The sequence below is a fragment of the Rhincodon typus genome, chromosome 2, assembly GCF_021869965.1.
Source record: "Rhincodon typus isolate 14 chromosome 2, sRhiTyp1.1, whole genome shotgun sequence".
NCBI classification, from domain to species: Eukaryota; Metazoa; Chordata; class Chondrichthyes; order Orectolobiformes; family Rhincodontidae; genus Rhincodon; species Rhincodon typus.
Window position 1 is genome coordinate 131,735,722 of NC_063333.1, and position 23,380 is coordinate 131,759,101.

Sequence of the window (23,380 nt, forward strand, 5' to 3'; positions counted from 1 at the left end):
GAGTGGCAGTTCACAGAGAAGGTGGTCATATATGTTGGTTGTGCTGCCAGGGACACACAGGAGTACCACCAAAGGACAGCTAACAGAACAATGCTGATAGGTGTTTCCAACAGAATGCTTGCAACATTGGGAAACTTGCCAGAAAGCCTACCATCAATCTCAAGGAGTATGAAGTACATAAATAGAAGCAGGAGTAGGCCATCCAGCCCTGAGCCTGCTCTGCCAGTCAGTAGGATCACAGACTTAACTCCACTTCCTTGCCTGTCACTATATATAAAACCCTTGACTCCCCTGTCTATCTCAGCCTTGAATGTATTTAATAACCCAATCTCCACTGACTGCTGGCAGAGACGACTCCCAACATTAATGACCCTCTGTGAGAAGAACTTGCACCTTACCCCCATCTTACGTGGGAGATGATGCTGAGTTTTGAAACTGTGCCCACGAGTTCTTGATTCTCCCATGAGGGGAATCATCCTCTCAGCATCAATCCTGGCAATCATAATCTTTATATGTTTCAGTAGATCACCTCTCATACTTCTAAACTGCAATCAGTATTGTTGCAAATGGCTCAACCTTTGCCCATGAGACAATTCCGTCATCCCAGGAGCAGCCCAGCACCAACTTGGTAGAGAGATTTTTGTGCTGAGCTTGGCGCTCATTCTTCCCTATAGCTGTTTGCGAGCTGCTGTGAAAGCTCAGACTGCTGGCATGCAAGCTTCATTTGCTACCATTGTGAACTGTGCATCACAGTGTACAAGAGCTAACAGGGTGTCACAGCAGTCCAGCAATGTGTTTTCTTCCAGATTACTTGGATTGATGAGGTGCTGCCACAGGGACTTGTCAGTGACTCCGTGGAACAAAACCTTGCTTTCCTCTCTTGGGGACACTTCTGCCACTTCACCAGTGCATTCATCGTTAACTGTCAGCCAGCTATTCCTCATTCCTGATATCTCTACTGAGATGATACAGTCTGAGGTCCAGACTTCTAGGCCCAGAGCTGTCCGAAATCATCCTGCAAGCCCATCTGCAGTGTCCTCCCCTGAAAATTAGCAGCTTTCCTCAGACATACTGCAGGTCCTACTGCATAGGAACACAAGGTTAAGCAAGGACTCATGCAAGATGAGCATTAAGGAAAGGAATAAGTATGACCAATGATATTCGTTTGCAATGTGGCATGAATTTGGTTTGGAATGTCGATTTTAGTGGTAGCTGTAATCTTTTATGGGACAAGCAGATGCTGTGATATTCAACGACAGGTGGAAAGTGAGGAGTGGAACTTTTGCTAAACGGGGAATTGTGGTACTAGTATGACAGCCAGATGAATTCTTCATGGATGACCCAGGTAGAATATTACTGCTGATGTTATCTTCTCCATTCTTTCCCCTGCTCCTTGCCCTGCTCCTTGGCTGCTCTCTATGTAGCTGATATCAAGTGCTGTCCTTTCATCACGGTGACACTGTGTAGCCACCAGGTTTAATGCTTGCCGTGTCAAGTGCTGTAAGGCTCCAGCAGAGCGGTGTGGGCAGCAGAAGCATTGATTCTGAAGCACGACAAAGGTCTACTGCATTGCATTCCAAGTGGAAACATGGCTTAGCATGCTTCATGTATGCAGGGATATCAGTGATGTAATGAGCAGAGGATCACACAGTAGTCACCTTTTGGTTTGTCATGGTGTCTCATTTACAGCTGACGCCGTGGGCTGCCACAGATTAAAGGTTTAATGATTACTGTCAGAATGTCAAGCATTGAACTCTGGCAAGAGAGAATGAGATGTAGTTGGCTGTCAATGCATCCCAATGACCTCCCTCATTCAATGTTGGATAGCTGATATCTACAGTCCATCCTGGAGGAATTCAGATGCAGATATAAATTCATCATCACAATCCTGTTCATAAATGTTGTTAAATAGTCAAGTCCACTTTGAGGTTACAGTAAAACCAGGGGGCAGATTTCAATGACTATGTCCATTGTGGAATGCAGACATCTCATACATGCATTTTCACTGCTTGACCCTCAGCAAGAAACAATGCAGCCTGAACACCCTGTGTTTCATGCTGAAAGCCCTTCAGCTTCTCCTTCTCCTCCCACTTCCAGCAGCCAGCTGTGCTCTGCCTTGTCTGTTTATTCTCAAAGTAACGCTGTATTCAAAGTGGATACCCATTAGTATGCCCATATCTTGGAGCAATTGATTAGCGCAGAATCTTGAAATCACAACTTGCTGTAAACAGGTGCTAGCTCAAGCAAACATATAAAATAACAGAAATGTGTAGACTTGTATCAACAGCTTACTGCTAGTTCATAAAACCAAAACTTAACATTACAGGAAATTCTGAATTCCTCAGAAGGTCAGGCAGCATCTACAGAGATAAGAAAACAAGATCAATGTCCTTTTTGATGCAAGTGCAACATATTTTTCAACACCTTGGTATTGGATGATGCCTTTGTTTTAAGGAATCTTTCCAATAGTTGGTCTGGTGTGTAAAATTCAGAATATTGGTTGACATGTTGAGTTTCAAAATGGCACACTGATGCACCAATGTGGTACCTGGCAGGATTTACCTTACAAATGTATTCTCCAGATAACATTTTGGAGCTGTAAAGACACTCATAATTTGCAAAATATGGGCACTAATGAACCCAGTTCCTGACCTCCTATATCTGTCTTGGCTCAGTGCTTTTTTAGCCTGGAGTTCATGGATTCCAGTCCCATTCCAGAGAAATGAGCACAAACTCTCAGCTGCAGACACATGGAGTATTGAGATAGCTGCCAAGTTTCAGAGGAAGCATTAATCCAAGGCCATGTTGGCCCCTATGGTGGATGTAATTGAGCATGAGAGTTCCCCAGTGTCCTATGTTCATCAACCAAATTCGTTAAAGCAGATTATCTGGTCATTATCATATTGCTGCATCTAGGATCTTGCTGTGTGTTCATTGGCCTCTGTGATTTCTGCATTACATCAGTGCTTCATTGGCTATGGATCATTTTATAATGTCCTGAGGTTATGAAAGGTGCTATATGAATACAAGTTCTTTCTCTTATTTTAACCTTATATCACACAGATATCATTATTAGAGTGTGTTTATGGTGAGAGGAGCTCAGTAATATATTGGACATGTGCTGAACAAAGAACAAAGAAAATTACAGCGCAGGAACAGGCCCTTCAGCCCTCCAAGCCTGCACCGATCCAGATCCTCTATCTAAACCTGTCGCCTATTTTCCAAGGATCTGTGTCCCTCTGCTCCCTGCCCATTCATGTATCTGTCTAGATACATCTTAAATGACGCTATCATGCCTGCCTCTACCACCTCAGCTGGCAACGTATTCCAGGCACCCACTACCCTCTGCGTAAAGAACTTTCCACGCATATCTCCCTTAAACTTTTCCCCTCTCACCTTGAAATTGTGACCCCTAGTAATTGAGTCCCCCACTCTGGGAAAAAGCTTCCTGCTATCCACCCTGTCTATACCTCTCATGATTTTGTAGATATCAATCAGGTCCCCCCTCAACCTCCATCTTTCTAATGTAAATAATCCTAATCTACTCAACCTCTCTTCATAGCTAGCACCCTCCATACCAGGCAACATCCTGGTGAACTTTCTCTGCACCCTCTCCAAAGCATCCACATCCTTTTGGTAACGTGGTGACCAGAACTGTACGCAGTATTCCAAATGTGGTCGAACCAAAGTCCTATACAACTGTAACATGACCTGCCAACTCTTGTACTCAATATCCCGTCCGATGAATGAATGCATGCCGTATGCCTTCTTGACCACTCTATCGACGTGCGTTGCCACCTTCAGGGTACAATGGACCTGAACACACAGATCTCTCTGTGCATCAATTTTCCCCAGGGCTTTTCCATTTACCACATAGTTCACTCTTGAATTGGATCTTCCAAAATGCATCACCTCTCATTTGCCTGGATTGAACTCCATCTGCCATTTCTCCGCCCAACACTCAATCAATCTATGTTCTGCTGCATTCTCCAACAGTCCCCTTCACTATCTGCTACTCCACCAATCTTAGTGTCATCTGCAAACTTGCTAATCAGATCATCTATACCTTCCTCCAGATCATTTATGAAATTGTGACCCCTAGTAATTGAGTCCCCTACAAACAACAGTGGTCCTAACATGGATCCCTGTGAAACACCACTGGTCACAGTTCTCCATGCTGAGAAACTCCCTTCCACTACAACTCTCTGTCTCCTGTTGCACAGCCAGTTCTCTATCCATCTAGCTAGTACACCCTGGACCCATGCGACTTCACTTTCTCCATCAGCCTACCATGGGGAACCTTATCAAACGCCTTACTGAAGTCCATGTATATGACATCTACAGCCCTTCCCTCATCTATCAACTTTGTCACTTCCTCAAAAAATTCTATCAAGTTGGTAAGACATGACCTTCCCTGCACAAAACCATGCTGCCTGTCACTAATAAGCCCATTTTCTTCCAAATGTAAATAGATCCTATCCCTCAGTATCTTCTCTAGCAGCTTCCCCACCACTGACGTCAGGCTCACCGGTCTGTAATTACCTGGATTATCCTTGCTACCCTTCTTAAACAAGGGGACAACATTAGCAATTCTCCAGTCCTCCGGGACCTCACCCGTGCTCAAAGATGCTGCAAAGATATCTGGCAAGGCCCCAGCTATTTCCTCTTTTGCTTCCCTCAGTAACCTGGGATAGATCCCATCTGGATCTGGGGACTTGTCCACCCTAATGCCTTTTAGAATACCCAACACTTCCCCCCCTCCTTATGCTGACTTGACCTAGAGTAATCAAACATCTATCCCTAACCTCAACATCCGTCATGTCCCTCTCCTCAATGAATACTGATACAAAGTACTCATTAAGAATCTCACTCATTTTCTCTGACTCCTCGCATAACTTCCCTCCTTTGTCCTTGAGTGGGCCAACCCTTTCTCTAGTTACCCTCTTGCTCCTTATGTATGAATAAAAGGCTTTGGGATTTTCCTTAACCCTGTTTGCTAAAGATATTTCATGACGCCTTTTAGCCCTCATAATTCCTCGTTTCAGATTGGTCCTACTTTCCTGATATTCTTCCAAAGCTTCGTCTGTTTTCAGTCGCCTAGACCTTATGTATGCTTCCTTTTTCCTCTTTGTTAGTCTCACAATTTCACCAGTCATCCATGGTTCCCTAATCTTGCCCTTTCTATCCCTCATTTTCACAGGGACATGTCTGTCCTGCACTCTAATCAACCTCTCTTTAAAAGCCTCCCACATATCAAGTGTGGATTTACCCTCAAACAGCTGCTCCCAATCCACATTCCCCAGCTCCTGCCGAATTTTGCTATAGTTGGCCTTCCCCCAATTCAGCACTCTTCCTTTAGGACCACTCTCGTCTTTGTCCATCAGTATTCTAAAACTTACATGCTGCAACAACAAGCTTCCAAGTTCCATTTTAATGTTTGCCTTCCTTCCCAGAGAAGTGTATGACCTTCGCTAGAACTTAGAACTGGAGCTTCTCATGTGGTAACAGGTTACAAACCAAGGTTAAGCTCCACTCTACTGGAAGATTCCTTTACATTGAAAGGAAACTTCGTGCTTCCTTGATTTGGATTGAGTGCTGAAACCTACAGGCAAAGAATGTCCTATACTCCTGTTCTTTACTCAGTTGGCATGATTGTAGGGCACTAGATTGGCCACTGAGCTCTGGGTAAGAAGTAGAAAGTTGGCTGACACCCTGGTTGCCTGAAAACAAAGTAAAATTCCAGAACTGCTAATGAAACGAAAGCACATTCTTCTGTTCTCCAGCAGATCACCATAGAGGTATCTACTCATACTCATTCAACTCATGATGTGTAAATCCCAATGCCCCCAAGTTATGAAGGACATTCCTATCAGGGCACTGGAATATCCTGCTCCCATTCAGCCTTTCTAACTGTGTTAGTCATTGAAAGGAAGAACATAATGTTTTCTTTCTATTTAATTGTTTGGTACCATGTTCTGCTGTCCTAGCTGGATTGAATCATCATATTTCACTTAAGATTTTTTTTTTATCTGTATCTTGGGATCAAATGTGGGGCATTACTTATAGAGTAATTGTAATGCTATCTATGCTTGTCTTGATTTGTTGTTGTATTTAAGAGCTGGTTTCCTACTTATTCCTTCCAGACTCTGATGTAGAAGACCACTATGATACATCAGATGGAGGAATTACTTTCCTAATTACCCCTGCAAACAATGAACTGGATGAAACAAATACAGGTAATGCATCCTGACTGTTCAATGGTAAATGCTTCTTGGGAGGTTTCCTATATTTATAACGTACTGGAGTCAAAAAGTTGGATTTGGAAAGTTCAGTTTATGCAAACATCCCCTTAATACACTTGTTAAAGTTGTGATACTTTTTGTGTTGATGCACACCCATATTGTATCAACACAATGTTCCTTACATTTATACTATGTTTGTGATGGTTGCCAAAATATTAGACCATAACTAAAGCGAAAACCGCTTTCCTTTTGGTTGTTTACGAACCTGGACTGAACCTTTCGTCCGCACTGAGTTGGAAGAGAAAGACCTGAGTGACAAAAAAAAATTGAAGATGGTAGATTAAGAAAGTACTTTAACACAAAAAAATACGGGATCCTACATTTATAAACAGAGGCTAGATTACAAAAGCATGATGAACCTCTACAAAATAATCTCCTCATTGTATTACAAAGGTGTTTAAAACTATATAAAAAGTAGAGAGAAACTGTTTCATAGAATAGAATCCCCTACAGTTTGGAAGTGGGCCATTCAGGCCATCAAATCCACACTGCCCCTCTGAAGAGTATCCCTCCCAGACCCACCCCAATCCTGCATTTTCCATGGCCAATCCACCTAACCAGCACATGCCTGGATGCTACGGTCAATTTAGCATACTCAATCCACCTAACCTGCACATCAGTAGACTGCAGGAGAAAACTCACATAGACACAGGGAGAATGTGCAATCTCCACACAGACAGTGGCCTGAGGCTGGAGTTGAACCTGGGTCCCTGGCACTGTGAGGCAGCAATGCTAACCACTGAGCCACCATGCTGCCTATTGATAGAAAGCTGTAGAGCCACCAAGCATGTGTTACAGTTGATTGGCAAAAGAAACAAAGCTGAGATGAGGAGAAACCATCTGCACAAGTTTAGTAAACTTGAAAATGGTCCATGAGAGGGTGGTGGAAATAAATTCAGTTGTGTTTTCAAAAAGGAAATTTGATAAATATTTGAAGGGAAAATTTGCAGCACTATGGGAAAAGAGGGATGGGAGATGAGACCAGCCTGATTTATTTTGCAGAGAGCTGGCACGGGGCGGCACGGTGGCTCAGTGGTTAGCAATGCTGCCTCACAACGCTAGGGAACTGGGTCCAATTCCACCCTCAGGCGACTATCTGTGTGGAGCTTCCTCCGGGTGCTCCAGTTTCCTTCCACAGTCCAAAGATGTGCAGGGTAGGTGGATTGGCCATGCTAAATTGCCCATAGTGCCCAGGGATATTTAGGTTAGGTGGGTCAGACATGGGAAATTGTAGGGGTAGGGGAATGGGTCAGGGTGGGATGCTCTTTGGAGGGGTGGTGTGGGCTTGTTGGGCTAAATGGCCTGTTCCCACACTGTAAGGATTCTATGAATTCAATTCAAAGGACTGAATATCCTTCCTTCCGTGCTATAGTCATTCTATGATTCAAAGCCCTCTGATCTGAACTACCAGTGCACTGTTTGACTCCTCAGTATATAGTTAGGTGAGGAGAAAGCAGGTGTATATCCCTGTCCTGTAAGTAATGTTTGCATTGAAAAGAAGATGTTGGTTTAGTACAGCACCAGTTCAGGATGTGATATTTCCCAGGGCCACACAGCATACCAATACTTACCGTTAGTTAATAAAATCGAAAAACTTAACATTACAGAAAATGCTGCAATTCCTCAGCAGATCAGGCAGCATCCATACAGGTCAGAGGTCAAGATTAATGTCCTTTCTGGTGCGAGTACAACATATTTTCAAAGTCTCCTGTGATATAGTAGGAGTTGTATGTTTCTACTCTACCTTGAGCAGCCAGACATTGCCTTTCCATAAATGTACAATTGAAAGAGGTTTCAGCAGTTGTCCTGTTGATTCAGTTAAAAGTTGCATCCAGAAATTATGGTTTTTGAACACTATTTCCTTAACCTAACTTCCTAGTGATGGTTTCTGTACAGATGGGGTGCATTATAGTCTTTATTAATTATTGAGTGTATTATGTCCTCTCTTGCAATCTAACATTACACTGTTTGTCATTGACTGGATGATGTTTAGACTGAATCCTCTCACGCACTTAGCTTTCTTTGAATTATTCAGAGATGCTAATTCTTATTTTACAATACTAAATAATTTCTGCAGGAATCGATAACCTGAGTTTTTTCACTAAGGTGGATCTGCTGGATTTTCGATGGATTCCACCATGGATGTCCAATGAAGACACTGTAATTCTATCCCAAAGGGCACGTTTACAGATTCCAGGGAGTCCTAACAACTTCAGGCAACCTACATTTTTTCAGCACCGTGACAGATCCATTGATTCACTTTTGTCAGCAGATACCTCTGAGGAGCACCCATTGTCTGAATCATCAGTGTAATTACATTATCCACCTTTGCTAAGTACAGCCTGTTATCTGTAAAGCTATCTAAAAACTTGGTCTGCATCAACCATTGAATTTTTAGACATACTAGTATTCATGTTTGAGTAAAGCGTGTAGTTGAAGGCAAATTTACCAAACACCCAGAACAGGAAACAGTTAGAAATAGCCAATTCTGTTTTTTTGGAAAGGAAGATTGTGTTTGATGAACCTGATTATGTTCACTCAGGAGGTGACTGGATGAAATACAATAAATGTGGTGCATGTGGTCATTCAGAAATGGTATGTTTGCAGAAGACAATTGAAAGTGCTTGATTGATTTAGAATTAGAGAAGTGGTAGCGTGCTTGGAGTAAAAATGGTGAGAATGGAAGAAACAATCTTCAACATTTTCAAAGTTGTGTGAAATGGGCAGAGGTGAATGAGGTTTCTGTGTCCTGGAATTATTTCTCTTCACTGCTTTTGTTCAGTGGTTTGGATAAGAGCTGGAGGGAATGATGTTCAATGTTGCAGATACCACTAAAAATAGGACACTTGGTAAATAATTGAATATTGATGAAAAAAAAACATTTTGTCAACGGTTTTCATCTTATTAGGACAATCCATGAAAAAACAACAAATCTAAAGGGAAAAGAAGACTTATGCAGCTTGAGAAGACCCCAATTGGAAGCATTGTCATGGAGAATGCACCAGTTAGGTGATGATTGACAGTTTACTGCCATGCTTTGTTTACATTTGAAACTAGACAGATTGAGTCTGATTGGTCAAGACATTGTCCTACCCAAGACCTGAACCATACAATCGCAGTCACCTGATTTGTTGAGTTGAAACAAGAACAACTTGTGTCCTTATTCTTTCTGTCTGCAAAGCAAAGGGGCCTGTGTATTAGTAAATGTACCTTCCACTACATGCTATGCACTACAGCGTGAGCTTGACTGACAACCCTGTATTAGTTATTAGCATAATTGTAAGAAGTTGAGGATTATTTAGCAAATATTGCCTAATCACAGAATCGCATCTAGCGTTGGTCACTTTAAACTTTTCCAAACATGGACTTGTTAGGGTATGGTCAGTACATTGTCTGTTGTAAACAGCCAAAGGGATTAAATAAAGCAGAAATTGCTGGAAAAACTCAGCAGGCCTGGCAGCACCTGTAGTGAGAAAGCAGAGTCAACATTTCTGGTCCAGTGACCCTTCATCGGAGTGAAGCTAAAAGGATATGCTTTCAGGATGAACAACCTACAAACCTGGCATCACACATTAAAATTGAATTATCACAATACACATTTATGTGATAGTCAGGACATCTCCTTGTTTTAACAGCAGCATCCTGCTAGGAGCTGACCCACCTTGTGTTTCTCCTCTATCGCAACAACATAAAACAGCTAGCTTGACTTTTGCTTAAATGGTTGTGATACTTTATCCTTCTGGGATAATCTGAGGTAGGCTGGTTGTTTTGCAGGACCAAAATGAGACCCTGAGGGCTACTTGTGATATTACAGTGACAAGTCATCCAACCAGGGTAGCCATTTTTTAAAATTCATTTGTGGGATGTGGGTGTCGCTGGCTGGCCAGCATTTCTTGCCCATCCCTAGTTGCCCTTGGAATTTATACAGTCTGGTCCGTTATGGTCCAAGCGGAGTAGAATAATATCACTTCATAGGAGGCTCCACCGATGATGTCACCTAACATGATGACGAAATGTCTGAACGAGAACAAGCCAGCTCGGCGAGCAAGTCAACAACCTCATCCACAAACTGAGCTACAGATCTTTGCCAAAACTTTAAATCCAACACGGTTTCCAAAATTAGTTGTGATTCTGTATTTTGGCAACATAATTCTGAGTGTGTGATGAAATACATTGACAATCTCAAGTGGATTGTCAGTCAGACTTACAGAATGGTGCACTAGTGTAACTGGAAGCTACATATGTTGGTAAATTTTCCTGTTTCTTTGCAGGCATAACGAACATGTACATATACTCTGCCAATTTCAACTCCAGAAAATAGGTGACAAACATTTTTTGGTTCATTTCTTACATCAATGACATGTCCAGTCAGAGTTAACCTACCTGGTTCAAAACTTAATTGAAACTTGGCAATTAACCATAAATTATACTCGAACTTGTGCTTTCTCCATGGCAATGCATCCACCAATCACAGTCCACTTGCCAACCAATCAGCATTCTCTTTGTATGCATTATAAATACCCTTTTCCCTTTAAAAACTGAAAGAACTGCAGATTCTGTAAATCCGAAATGAAAACCGAAGTTGCTGGAAAGCTCAGCAGGCCTCGCAGCATCTGTGAAAAGAAGTCAGAGTTAATATTTTTGGTCCAGTGACCTGGTTCTGAGGAAGGATCCCTGGACCCAAAATGTTAACTCCTTTCCCTTTACTTTGTTATTCTTTGTGAATTGCAAGATGAAAAGCTTCAACAAAATGTGTCTCTTTTCAGGAATACTCAAGTTCAGTGCTACCAAATGACTAAATAATTCTGAGTTTGCTGGAAACTGCAAGAGGTTATTAATAAAGTACTGGGATGTGTTTAAAAAGGGATGTGCAATTCACTGTCAGTAGATATGAGGTGCTATGCTTTGATTTTAAAATAGAGCCTTGCAGGAAGGCTGGATGATTTTGACAGGCAGGAAAAACTTGAGGTTCAATTTGTCAAGACTTTTGTAGTAGCAGTGTCTGTGGACAAACTAATGGGTTTCATAGTGAGAAGTATAGAATATGAAAGTGGATTTCATAGAATTATAGAGTTAATACAAGCATACAGTACAGGAAAGGCCCTTTGGCCCATTGTGTCCTTGGAGATGTAAGTGAATAAATATATCAATGTGACCATAAAAATTATTGTGTGTAGGGCTGGCTTTCTCATTATAAGTAGTATGTTGAAGTGACAGGGATATGTTTACTCAGATGCAGACTGTCTTGGTGAAATAAACCTGTGAAGAAATAGTGGAAAAAGTAATATTCTTTTTATCAGAGAAGTGAATAATAGGGCGATTTGACCATTGTTTAATATTCTGAAGAATGGAATAAAAGTGGTAGAAATATTGTTGGTGATTGTTCTAAAAGTATATATATATATATATATATCTTCCATCAGGTATTTATCATTCAGATAGCAGTAAAACCTTTTTATAATGTAAAAGGGTAGCAGCATTAGGAAAAAACAATTTTAAGTCAAAGGTGTATTTGTGCTGATGGTACTCAAATCTTAAATCATTTATTTTCAGTAATTCTCATCAATCACTCTATTGTTGCCATCACTCCAGAAGCAACTGAACAGGTTCTCAAATGCAATGTCTCTTCAGTTTGCCACCTGTGTTTAAATATAACATGCTATATTTCCTCTTGCACCTTTCCCATTTCTCCTTCTCTTTCAGATTTTCTGTCAACAGTTTGTGGTTGTGTTTGAGTAGATTTCAAATTAATCTAGGCAGCGATTAATAGGATACAAAGGACATCTTGCAAATGTTTATGCTGGACTATAATTTGCAAATTTTTTCACTTTCTCCTTCTCTTGTTAAACAACAACACATCACAGATATTCCTTTAATGTGGTGCTGAGTCAGAGCATTGAGTTGAATCCTGTTCATGATAGTCAAGCAAAGATCTGTTCCCTTTCTGACACTAATCCCATTTTAGGAACAAAAACAGAAGTTGCTGGAAAAACTCAGCAGGTCTGGTAGCATCTGGTAGAGAGAAAGCCAAGTTAACATTTTGGGTCCAGTGACCCTTTTTAGGAACTGTGTTCAGGCAGTCTTAGTTCAGTGCCTGTTGAAGTCAGAACAATATTTATATGCAATTTAGACATGAAGTGCAGATCTCTATTGTAGAAGTAAGAGAGATAACTTTAAGGAATAAAAGTGTTGCAATGGTGTTAATGATTGGAGTGATGGTCAAATTATTAAGATGGATTTGAGGCAGTTGTACTCTGCATTTGGTCCTTGCAATGTCTGATGGTGAAATGTGCAATAATGACACAACCTACCTGAAATTGGCTTGAAAACTCATCTTTTGCCTAGCACTGATATTCATGAACTAACTTCAATTCTCATACACCAGGTTTAAATATTGGAATATTGAAGGTCAACCAGCACAACTTCATAAGGTTCAATAGAACAAATAAGTCATTTGACTCCTTTGGCTTTTATCTTAAGTGGACAGGCTATGAAGATATTGAAACTTAGGCTGCTTACAGAGGAGTTTGATATCCATCCACATTCTTTGCATTGTGGGAATTTCATCTTTCTTAGTTCCGACATCACTAACTCTGCTATCTTGAATTTCTGTGCTCTATTGTTGAACGTTGCAGATTGAATTGCCTGTTCATTAACTCTTGTTTCCATACACTGAAATTCTTATCAACTGATTTTGTTTACTCTGTTGCTCTTGCGTTGTCATTCAGTTCTTACTAATTAACAGTTTTCCTTCTTTTTGGTGTCTTTCTTATTATCTATCCCTGGTTTGAACTGAACATTGCTGATAAGGAGAAAGGTCACAGAACAATGATGCAGTCAAAGGTCCCAGAACTAAATAAAACGATGATCAAAAATGTTTCAATACCTAACCAAACACACATTATGAAACTCCTGTTATTTGCATTTTATACATGTTTTGTTAAATTTGATTTAGTGCTACAGTTGTTACATATTCCTACACCTGAAGGTGCTATACTTTGCTGATTCTTTAACCTGATCTCAGTGAGCATTGAGAACAAGCCCTTTTGACCAAAGTGAATTAAAAGCTCAGAGCAAAGTTTTTTTCTTTTGTTGCTGCTTGTCAGTTAGCTCAGTTGGTTCCAAAACTAGTTTGCAATTTGGAGCGATGCTGACAGCATGGGTTCCATTCTTGTATTGTGTAAGGTCACTGTGCAGACTCTGTCTCATGCCTTGCCTGAGGTGTTGTGACCCTTAGGTTCAACTGATCACCAGTTGTCTCTCTCTCTCGCACTTTCTTGCACTCTCTCTCTCTCTCTCGAATGAGAGAGAGCCTGTGGTCCTCTGGGACTATGGTAACTTTTACTTCACTAGAAGATTACTTTAGGTGTCTTTGCTCCATCAATTTAATGTTTCTGTAAAACAAAAGCAATAATTTTAGAAGGTGTGCACTGGATTTCGAGTTCAGGATGCTGTCTTATCATGTTTAATGTAATTCCAGCTTGAGAATGTTTTACAGATTTTTTTTTAGCAATGCAAGGAATTTGAGTCTCGAGTTAAAAGCTTTTCTCTCAGACTATAACCTGATAGCAAATAAATTTGAAAGCTTTTGAGTCGATTTATTATTTACCAGTTCTTGAGGAAAAATAGAATATCATCAGGCATTAATAGCTGTTAGTTTCAGATTCAAATGAATAATACAGAATGTATCTTCAGATATTTTGTTTTTATTAAACGTTCTTATAGAGCTAGACAGTAAAAAAAAATCTCTCAATGTAACCATTTTTGATGTTGCTGAGGTAGTTCCTCATTAATGTATTGTCATGTCTAGGAATGAGCTGATAATTTTTTGAATAGAATAATATGATTTTTAAGTGTTGAACAGGTATATGCCATATCTTGTGCTTATACACTGACACATTTTTTTAATTACATAGGTAACTCTAAATCAATCCCAAGTCCTCCTCCATTGCCTAGCCCTTCTGTGTTGGATGAGAAACTAATTTCCAGGAAAGACGACCATGTAAGCCAGGAAGATCTTAGCTCAGAGAAACCCTCTAGGATCTTCCCATCTTATCTCCAGAAGACCTGGATGCAGAGCTACACTTCACTAGAAAATGTAGAACCCCAAGTGTCCACTGTTTCAGAGCATGTAGCGGCACAAGAAGAGAATTCCACTGAAGTAGTTTTGAAAGCAACAGTTGACAAAACTGATGAAGCAAAGCTTAACGAAGAAGAACAGCTCGACAGGGAAGCACTCGATGTGAAAGTACAATGTGCTGAAACACTGAATGAAGAGGCGGAGGACAACAGTCCAAAAGACCCTGCACTACAAGAGCAGAAGCCACTGATCATTAAGGACAGTAAGATGCACTCTGCTGCTGCCAAGCGGGTGCAGAATCGGCGATCTTTTCACCGACCCAAGCCTTTGCGTTATCCAGTTCTCCAGAAACTTGGGTCTCTTCCAGTCTCTTGTCACATTCCTCCTCATTCTTTGGAACAAGAAGAAACCCAGTTTTGAGCATAACAGTCCTCTGCTTCACCAGCAATTGCATAGAGCCTTTTAATTAGTGAGCTGAGCATCTTCTGGCTGTGTCATACACCTCCAGAATTTGCATTTCATGTACAGGCACCAAAACAAACATCACAAGTTATGCCAATCCTGGATTGTAGAGGAGAAAATTGATACAACTCCACTAAAGTACATGGTATAGAGTGAATATCTACTGTATTCTGTAAAGCACATGTGGAAAATGGAAGAGCAAATTTTACTACAACCATGGCTGTACAGAAAAGCTGCCATGTTAAATTCCATTGGGAAATCATAATTTTATTTACAGCTGTTTTTCTTTCTCATCCAATTTATTTTTAGATGTTTTGTGCTGTAGGCTTATTGCAACTTTTCAGGTTTCATGCTTTGCTTTAGAATTTTTTTTAATATAAAAGAAAGAAACAAAAGTCATCTGTCATCGGTTTCTGTAAAACAAATAAGATGCAAAAGTAGACGGAACAGTGGGCTTCCAGGAAATTGGAGGTCAAAGATTAAATAATGCTGATGAAAGTGCAGGCAACATTATTTTTTGGGGCAAATATTTGAAAATCTGACATCCTGCATTGAGCATTGGGATGGCGTGGTGGCTCAGTGGTTCGCACTGCTACCTCACAGTGCTGGGGACCCTGGTTTGATTCCACCTTCGGGTGACCATGTGTATGGAGTTTGCATATTCCCCCCACATCTGCATGGGTTTCCTCTAGGTGCTGTGGTTTCCTCCCACAGACCAAAGATGTGCAGGCTAGGTGGATTGGCCATGCTAAATTGCCCTTGGTTTCCAGGGATGTGCAAGTTAAGTGGATTAGCTGTGGCAAATGCAGGATTACAGGGATGGGATGGCTCTGGGTGGGATGCTGTTTGGAGGGTCAGTGTTGATTCGATGGGCCAAATGGCCTGCTTCAACACTGTAGGGATTCTATGAAGTGAATATTAACATTTCTGGTGCCAAAGTACACAAGACAAAGATATGTGTTATATGTGTTATAAGGCTTTAGCAAACATGTGAAATTTTATTCAATGATATTAAGACCTACACCTTAAATCGCAGCAGAAGTCAAAATGGTGCAACTTTAGTTAAGAGACTGTTAATGTTATTAGGATTTGATGTGGTTTGTCTAGGTAAGATTGTCTCTTAAACTGGTTTTTTTAATGCAGGAGGGAATGTTCTGCAGATCTGCAACTTTTTTCTGTTGGTCATATCATGTCATCAATTGTCTCTTTATATATACAAATAAACATCCAATCAATGCCAAGCAGCTGCATTTATTTAACTTCAGTTAATGCAGTTAACGACAAGGGGGAGCCAGAGGCATTGTGGTATTGTCATGACACTAGTTACCCAGAATACAGGATAATACTCTGAAGACATGGGTTTGAATCTCACCATGGCAGATAGTGAAATTTTGATCCAATATAATCTGGACTAAAGGGCTGACCCAGTGGTAGCCATGTAGTCACTGTTAGTTTTTTTTAAGTCATCTGGTTCAATAATGCCCCTTTAGGGAAGGAAATCTGCCATCCTTACTTGTGTAACTCCAGACCCACGACAATGTGGCTGTCTCTTATCTGCCTTCCATGCAATTAATTGGCCTAGCTAGCAATGTCTATAATTAAAAAAAAGAACTAATGTTGTAAAGTTTCAATATTAGTCCGTTTCGATACTGGAATTTGTAACAGTGATCAGCTATTCTAATCGACTGTTCAGTGAACAAAACATCTAACCAACAAAGGTCAGCTGCAATTGTTTCTTTGAAAGATTGTGTTAGATCTTTCCTTAATTACTTTCAGTCCAAGAGATACAACTGTGACTCTCTCACATTTCACTTATGGTGAAACAACTGTATTTTTTTGAAGTGAGGCCCCAATCAGTACAGCAAAGTATTGGAGATTGAGCACACTTGGAACTTGGCAGTGAAAGCTACCAATGTTTTTATGTCAATAACATCATGTACATATTGGTAGGATACACACCAGCTTTGATTTCAGTGCCAATAGAAGAGGCAAAAATCAGTGAATGTTCTGAAGATTCAAATTTCCAGTTTCTTTTCAACCAATTCCTCCACTCTTCCAGTCAAAGATGTTCATTTGGGTGTTATAAGCTGCACGGTTGCAGATTTCCATTTTATCAAAAAACAAATGATTTTTGATCCTCTGTTTCTCTTAAACATAGACTTAAATACTAGGCCCATGGAGTGAAAATGTAAGCATCACAGTGCAGCAGATTACTAACCTAAGATTTTCTGTTTGCTTGTCTTGTGACAATAAGATTCCAGTTGTGAAATTGCCCACCTCATTATCTTGTGTCTTATGAAATGTCATCTACAATGATAGGGTTGGTTCTTGGTTTCCAACAGAGCTACTCAAAAAGCCAACTATAAGAAGCATCTAGAGGTTCCCTGAGGTAACAGCTGTCTCCTATAGTCCCATCTCCTCTCTTCCCATCTTCCTGCTCACTTGAAGTCAGATATCTGTTATGCAGGAAATAACTCCGTTCCAACTGTGTAAATTATTCACATTGAGTTCAGCTGCATGTCATAGTTTTCAAGATTTTTTTTTAGTAAATGTTCTATGTGGCAGAAATCATTTCACTTCTATCTATGTCAAAACACATTATATTGGGCTGGATTTTTTTTAAACTTTGAATGATGGTCATTACATGTGAAGGAGCTTGTGAATGTGACATTACCTAGTTCAGCCTGATTGACTTGAATGCTGGTTGTTCTTTTGCAGGTTGCTCTCTTTTTCTAATGTGCATAAATTTCATCCTTCTCTCCCTTTGTGGAAAAATGAAATAGCAAAATGTGTTGTTGGTTAATGCTGTAAATGACAAGATTTGACAGGATGAGTTTTAGATTCTATTTATTCAGGTGCAATGATAACTATTGTCTTTAATGATTGTTCTGCAGGGTTACTTTGTTTTGGCTCTTACCCCTATCTTTGTGATATCCAAACAAGTGTTATCTATGATCCAAATCTAACATTAGCAAATTGCAATATAATAGTGTGAACTGTATGTTGATGTATCTTCCAGTTCTGCTTCCAGTTGTTTTATACTTGTTGATTAATACTGCATTGTGTCTAAAGTTTTACTAGCTGATGTTGAGAGTAAAAATATATTTTAAAATTTTTGAAAGGAACTAGTGGATCTTTTAATCTAATAAAACTGCAAGTGTTTTCTCAGGAATGTAAAATAACCTTGTGTGTGTCAAGCTACTTAATACTGTAACTTTTTATCTAATCTGTTTCATAGATAGCTCACTGATGTAGAGGTTCTTTATCCCTTTTGTACATGTTATTAAAACAGGGGCAAACCAAACATTTTGAAATTCAGACCACCATTTTTGTTTCTCTGTTTTCTTTAAAAATGGCGGAGATTACTAACCAGATTTATGTGATCTATCGATCATGCAGGGATACTCTGACTCCTTCAGGTTTGATAATTGGTCATCTAATGTGAGGCTACTGCTGCTCGCTATTCACATCTTTAGATAAATCTTTCTTTCCCCCTCTCACCCTCTCCCCCTCACCCCTCTCTTCATCCACCTCACCCCTCTCCCATCCTGTCTGTCTCCCACTCTCACTCCACCTACATACACTCACTCTCACTTACTCTCACCCACACATTCTCTCTCTCACACGCACACGCACACACACACACTCCAGACACTCCACCCATAATCCAAATGGACTTTCCAGTGCTGTAACCAGAGGGAGAAATGCAATGTTGGAGGTGCCATATTTAGGACAATTCATAAAACTGAGATCTGATTTACTTGTGCAGACAGATGTGGAAGATCTCAATGTTTGGTCGTCAGAAAAAAAGGAGAATTCACCAAAATTTTCTCTTACCCCACTTTGTCTTCATGACCAACACTCATCAATCAACTAAGAATACCAAAACAGATTAACTGGTCCTTTATATAATTGGTGATTGTGTCATGTTGCTGGATGTTAAAATAATGCAATACGGTGTTGCCTAATACAATGATACCATTATGAATATAATACATTAATTGAATTTCAAAAATAATTCAATGGCTAAAGGTCTTTTGAGTTGTCCTGAGGATATGAAACATTTTGTATAAAAGTGAAACAAAAACAAGTTGCTGGAAGATCTCAGCAGGTCTGGCAGCATCAGTGGAGAGAAATCAGAGTTAACGTTTTGGATCGGAGGAAGGGTCACTTGACCCAAAATGTTAACTCTGGTTTCTCTCCACAGACGCTGCCAGACCTGCTGAGCTTTTCCAGCAATTTCTGTTTTTGTTTCTGATTTACAGTGTTTGCAGTTCTTTCGGTTTTTGTTTTGTATAAATGTGTGAAGTTTGTTTGCCTTTCACAGAACACAACTTCCAGAGCTAACACTCTAAAATTAGCCAACTCATTCAGAGCTGGCAACATACGAAATCCACCAGTACAGATGCGACTTACAACTTATACATTGTAGGGGACACCTATGGTTAGTTTAGCTGCCTTCTAAGATTTTAGCAGTGTTGTGACCAGCTAAGAAGAGGTGAACCAGCTCCCTCTTTTCAGCCTTGTTAATTGACCTCAACAAAAATTTTTAAAAGTTTTTTTCTTTTAGCACAGGGTTATTTCTTTTTCCAATTAAAATGTAGTTAACGAAATTTTACTCTAAGCAATACGGAGCCAATCTCCATATTTTCTTGAATTGGAGAAAGCAACCTTTATAACCTGCTAACACCAGGAAGAGTAATAAAGGTGCAAAGTCAAGCATTTGGGGCCTCAAGCAAACCCGCATACACATAGTGTCCTGTACAAAAGAAGACAAGAAACAATGGCTTTGGAAGTCCTTGATGCATAGGTTTTTAACCTGAGACCATAGTTGATTAGTTAATTTCCTGGACCATCAGTAGCAGTGAATATTGCAGTTTTTTGTGTTCTCTGGTTTCTGATGCTTTTCTTCCCTTCAATGCTGCTAAACCAGGTGCTTTGCTTCTTGAGAGAATGAGAGAAAGATTTCTCAATCTGTTTTCAGTTCTATAACATTAGTTCCATATCATCTTGGTTTCTCAAAAGCAGCTCCCTGAAATTGCAGCTCGTTTGTATATTTCTGGATTTGTTTCTCTGGCTTGGTTGATGGTCATCTCTAACAACTGAAGGTTGTCAGTAGAAAATCAAATCAGAGATGAGGAAATTTCCATGCCTCCATTGGGTTTCATTTCCTTTTGGGGAAAATGTTAATTTCAGCCCAGTTTGTCTTGGACCTACGGCATGTCAGTTTCATGAAAGCTGGCCAAGTTAATGAATTATCTATTTTTAAAACTGTTTCAGTCCATGGAAGTCCCAGGTATTAAGTCAGCTAATAAAATTCAAAGATCAGTAGTCTGTATTTTATATCATTGTGACAGTGCTGAAAGTGATAATCATACTGTGTACGTAACTGAAGACATTTTTCAAGGGGTACATGTTGTGATTTTGTTAATTGTAGCTATTGGGTGAATTCTGTTTCTTGGAGGGATGTAAGGGGTCAACCCAGAAATGTACAGTCTTCCAATTTCCACCCTCCACCTTTTGTACATGTGAAATAAAATATATTGCAGCCAAACAGGTAGCTTGGACTCAAATCCTGATCTTGGACTTAAATCCTCCCACTATAAAGGCCGCCATAGCATTTGCCTTCTTCACTGCCTAATGCACCTGCATGCTTACTTTCAGAAACTGGTGTACAAGGACACCCAGGCCTTGTTGGACCTCCCTTTTCCCCAAACTATTGCTATTAAGATAATAAAGATTTTGCTACCAAGCTGGATTGCCTCACAGTTATCCATGTCGTATTTCATCTGCTCACTCATCTTGTCCAAATCACACTGAAGCATCTCTAAGCTTTCTCACAGCTCACTGTTCTTTGTGTCCTCAGCAAAGTTTGAGGTATTATATTTATTTCCCTCATCTAAATCATTGGTACATATTGTGAATAGCTGGGGTCCAAGCACCAGTCCCTGTGGTACCCCACTAGTCACTACCTGCCACTCGGTACAAGACCCATTTATTCCTATTTTTGCTTCCTGTCTGCCAACCAGTTCTCCATCATATTAGTGCACTTCTCCAATCCTTTATGATTCAATTTTGCACGCCAGTCTCTTGTGTGGGAGCTTGCTGAAAGCCTTCAGAAAGTCCAAATAAACCACATCCATTGACTTCCCCCTTACCAACTATAATAGTTACATCCTCAAAAAATTCCATTTGATTTGTAAGCGGTATTTCCCTATTTACTATTCAAGAATATCTAAGAATAGCTAACATCTGAATACCTGAGAATAAATATATCCATCAACATTTGATATAGATTTTTATTTAAAAACCCCTAATGAGTAAGATATCTTCCCTGGTGGGACTCCTCCTGCATTGCAAATGACGGTATCAACCCTTATAAAGGTTCCTCCCACTTTCATGTGATGCTATATCATTCCTTAATTGTTCAGCAAAGATTCCTTTGCGAAGTTGAGTTTTTATTTTGTCAACATTTTATGTTTGCCTTTCATCTCTGCCTCATTATTTCAGTCTGAAACATTGAACAACAAATTCTTCTGAGAATGAAGGAACAAAGGAATGAATAAAGGAGTATCTGGGTAAGAAAATGAAATATCTATACTGATAAACCTCTAAAGAAGGATTCTTTTATCAGCAAAGATATTTCATTTCATTTTTGCATCCAGATATTGCTTTCATCTGTCCCTTATTCTTACAATCTTAAATTTTTAATGAAGGATTCTTGTATCAGTAAAGATGTTTCATTTCTCTGTCTGAGTGTTGTCTTTTCCTGGTTTTTAATGGTATTCATGTGATTGAGATCTTTGCCATTCTTGCCAGTTAGATGGTTCCAGTATTTATTCTGTAAAGAACATCTTACTTTCATGCCCAGTTGTGATGGTACCACATATCTTTCTAGGCTTCTTTTTTTTTAAAAATTGAACTGTTGTTTATGCTTTCCTGTTGTCTGTGCTGAACACTAATTTATTCAATGGCATACGTGTATCGTCTCCTTGTCCCATTTTTTCCTGCCTGTTGCAATGATGTTTTATTGGTTATCTTCTACGTGAATTTTTAACTTTAACTGAAGGTCACCTCTTCTTTGTAACTTTACACTGTTTACTAGAAAGTTTATAGTTATGAGGATCACATCCCTGAGGTGAAGGGCTGTCTTGCTATGAATCCCAACAATTCCTACCTTTGTCAGCCCTGGGTACTGCCATGGCTCTGTTATAATAATGACCAGAGTAAAAGCCATCCCCATAGGATTCCAATGACATCTGCCATCTCTGCAAGGCATATCCCACCTCTCCAGGGCGACGTGACACCCATGCTCTTAATGCATTGGGATGCATGTTATCCAGAGTGCCCACTTGGAGGCTGAAAGATATGGGCATGGGGTCTTTTACAGTGGGGAATAAAAACTCTGTGGCTTTGCTGGCCAACTCTATTTGTAAGAGAAACATTATCTGCAATATGCTTCACTTTGTGGATTGGCTATGGAGCAAATCTAGCCAGAGGCAAACCCATCAGGCAGTGATTTTTAAACAAATAAATTGTTGAATATTATCTCACCTCTTCTGGTTATCAGGACAGGTATTTAAAGCATTCTCATGAGCTAGTCAAAGGGCAGAATTACAATATTGATTAGCCAGGCAGCCACGAACGGTGTCCCATTTGTCATGTATCAGAACCTTGCTTAACCTATAAACTTCAGCAAAGCATCTAGTTGTGAAGGTATGCACTTTATCACCAAAGAATTCTATGGGTTGGGGATATTATTCCAATTATCTGATTCAATAGCACATACTAGCTGCATGAATTGTATGTTGAAGATTGATGGAATACAGTTTGAAGCTATTTGAATAACTGCTCCTGATTCAAGAAGAAAAAAGCATCAAGTTTCTTGAATTTCAATGTTACTGATAAATCATCTTTGTGCAGATCATTGTTTTATTACTGGACCAACAATATTTCCTTGGCTGAGGAAATATGCAACCTTCTTGTCTTTTACTTCTTGTTCAATTTGCTGAACTCTCCTTTGTTCTGGGGATGATTTGTGTTGATTTACCTTTATAAGAGGTTCCCACATTATCCAATGGCCAAATTTGTCAGAGTGTAGGCGGTGTATGTCCCCAGTTGGACAACATTGCATCATTGCAATACCATGATTTCAAAATGATGGCTCCTGTCTTTTCATCATGTTTGCTTGGTTTCTTGTTGGACAAGGCTGACATATTTAAGCCTAACTCACAGACAGACATAGATGGAGCCACGGCCTTGCACCAACTTGCCTGTTTGAAGGTTTGACCTTGGTTTGACTGCAATAATTCAGGGAGTACGCTGTTGAGAGTTTGAAAGAGCTCATCTCTCAACTTTGCATCTTTGCGTAAATTAACAAAGGACATAAATCTTCAATGTAAGCTACCAGGATAAATGGCGACTTGGACCCTCGGCCAGACCAAACACACTCGATGACAACATTCTTAAGGCTGAAACAAGCATTGAAGACTGCAACGGCAGATTGAAAATCTGCTGAAGTTTCATCAATGCCTTG

At 39.9% G+C, this 23,380-nt stretch overlaps 1 protein-coding gene across 1 annotated transcript in view; it reads left to right on the plus strand.

The window, feature by feature from the left end:
• The window catches only part of LOC109931870 (sodium/hydrogen exchanger 3-like), a 136,746-nt gene extending 118,877 nt beyond the window's left edge, over positions 1-17,869 (plus strand). The window contains exons 16-17 of the mRNA XM_048614942.1: positions 6,144-6,236; positions 14,219-17,869. Coding sequence (XP_048470899.1) covers positions 6,144-6,236; positions 14,219-14,802 — 677 coding nt within the window. The 3' untranslated portion in view covers positions 14,803-17,869. The remainder of the gene's footprint in view (positions 1-6,143; positions 6,237-14,218) is intronic.
• Positions 17,870-23,380: the final 5,511 nt, after the last annotated feature.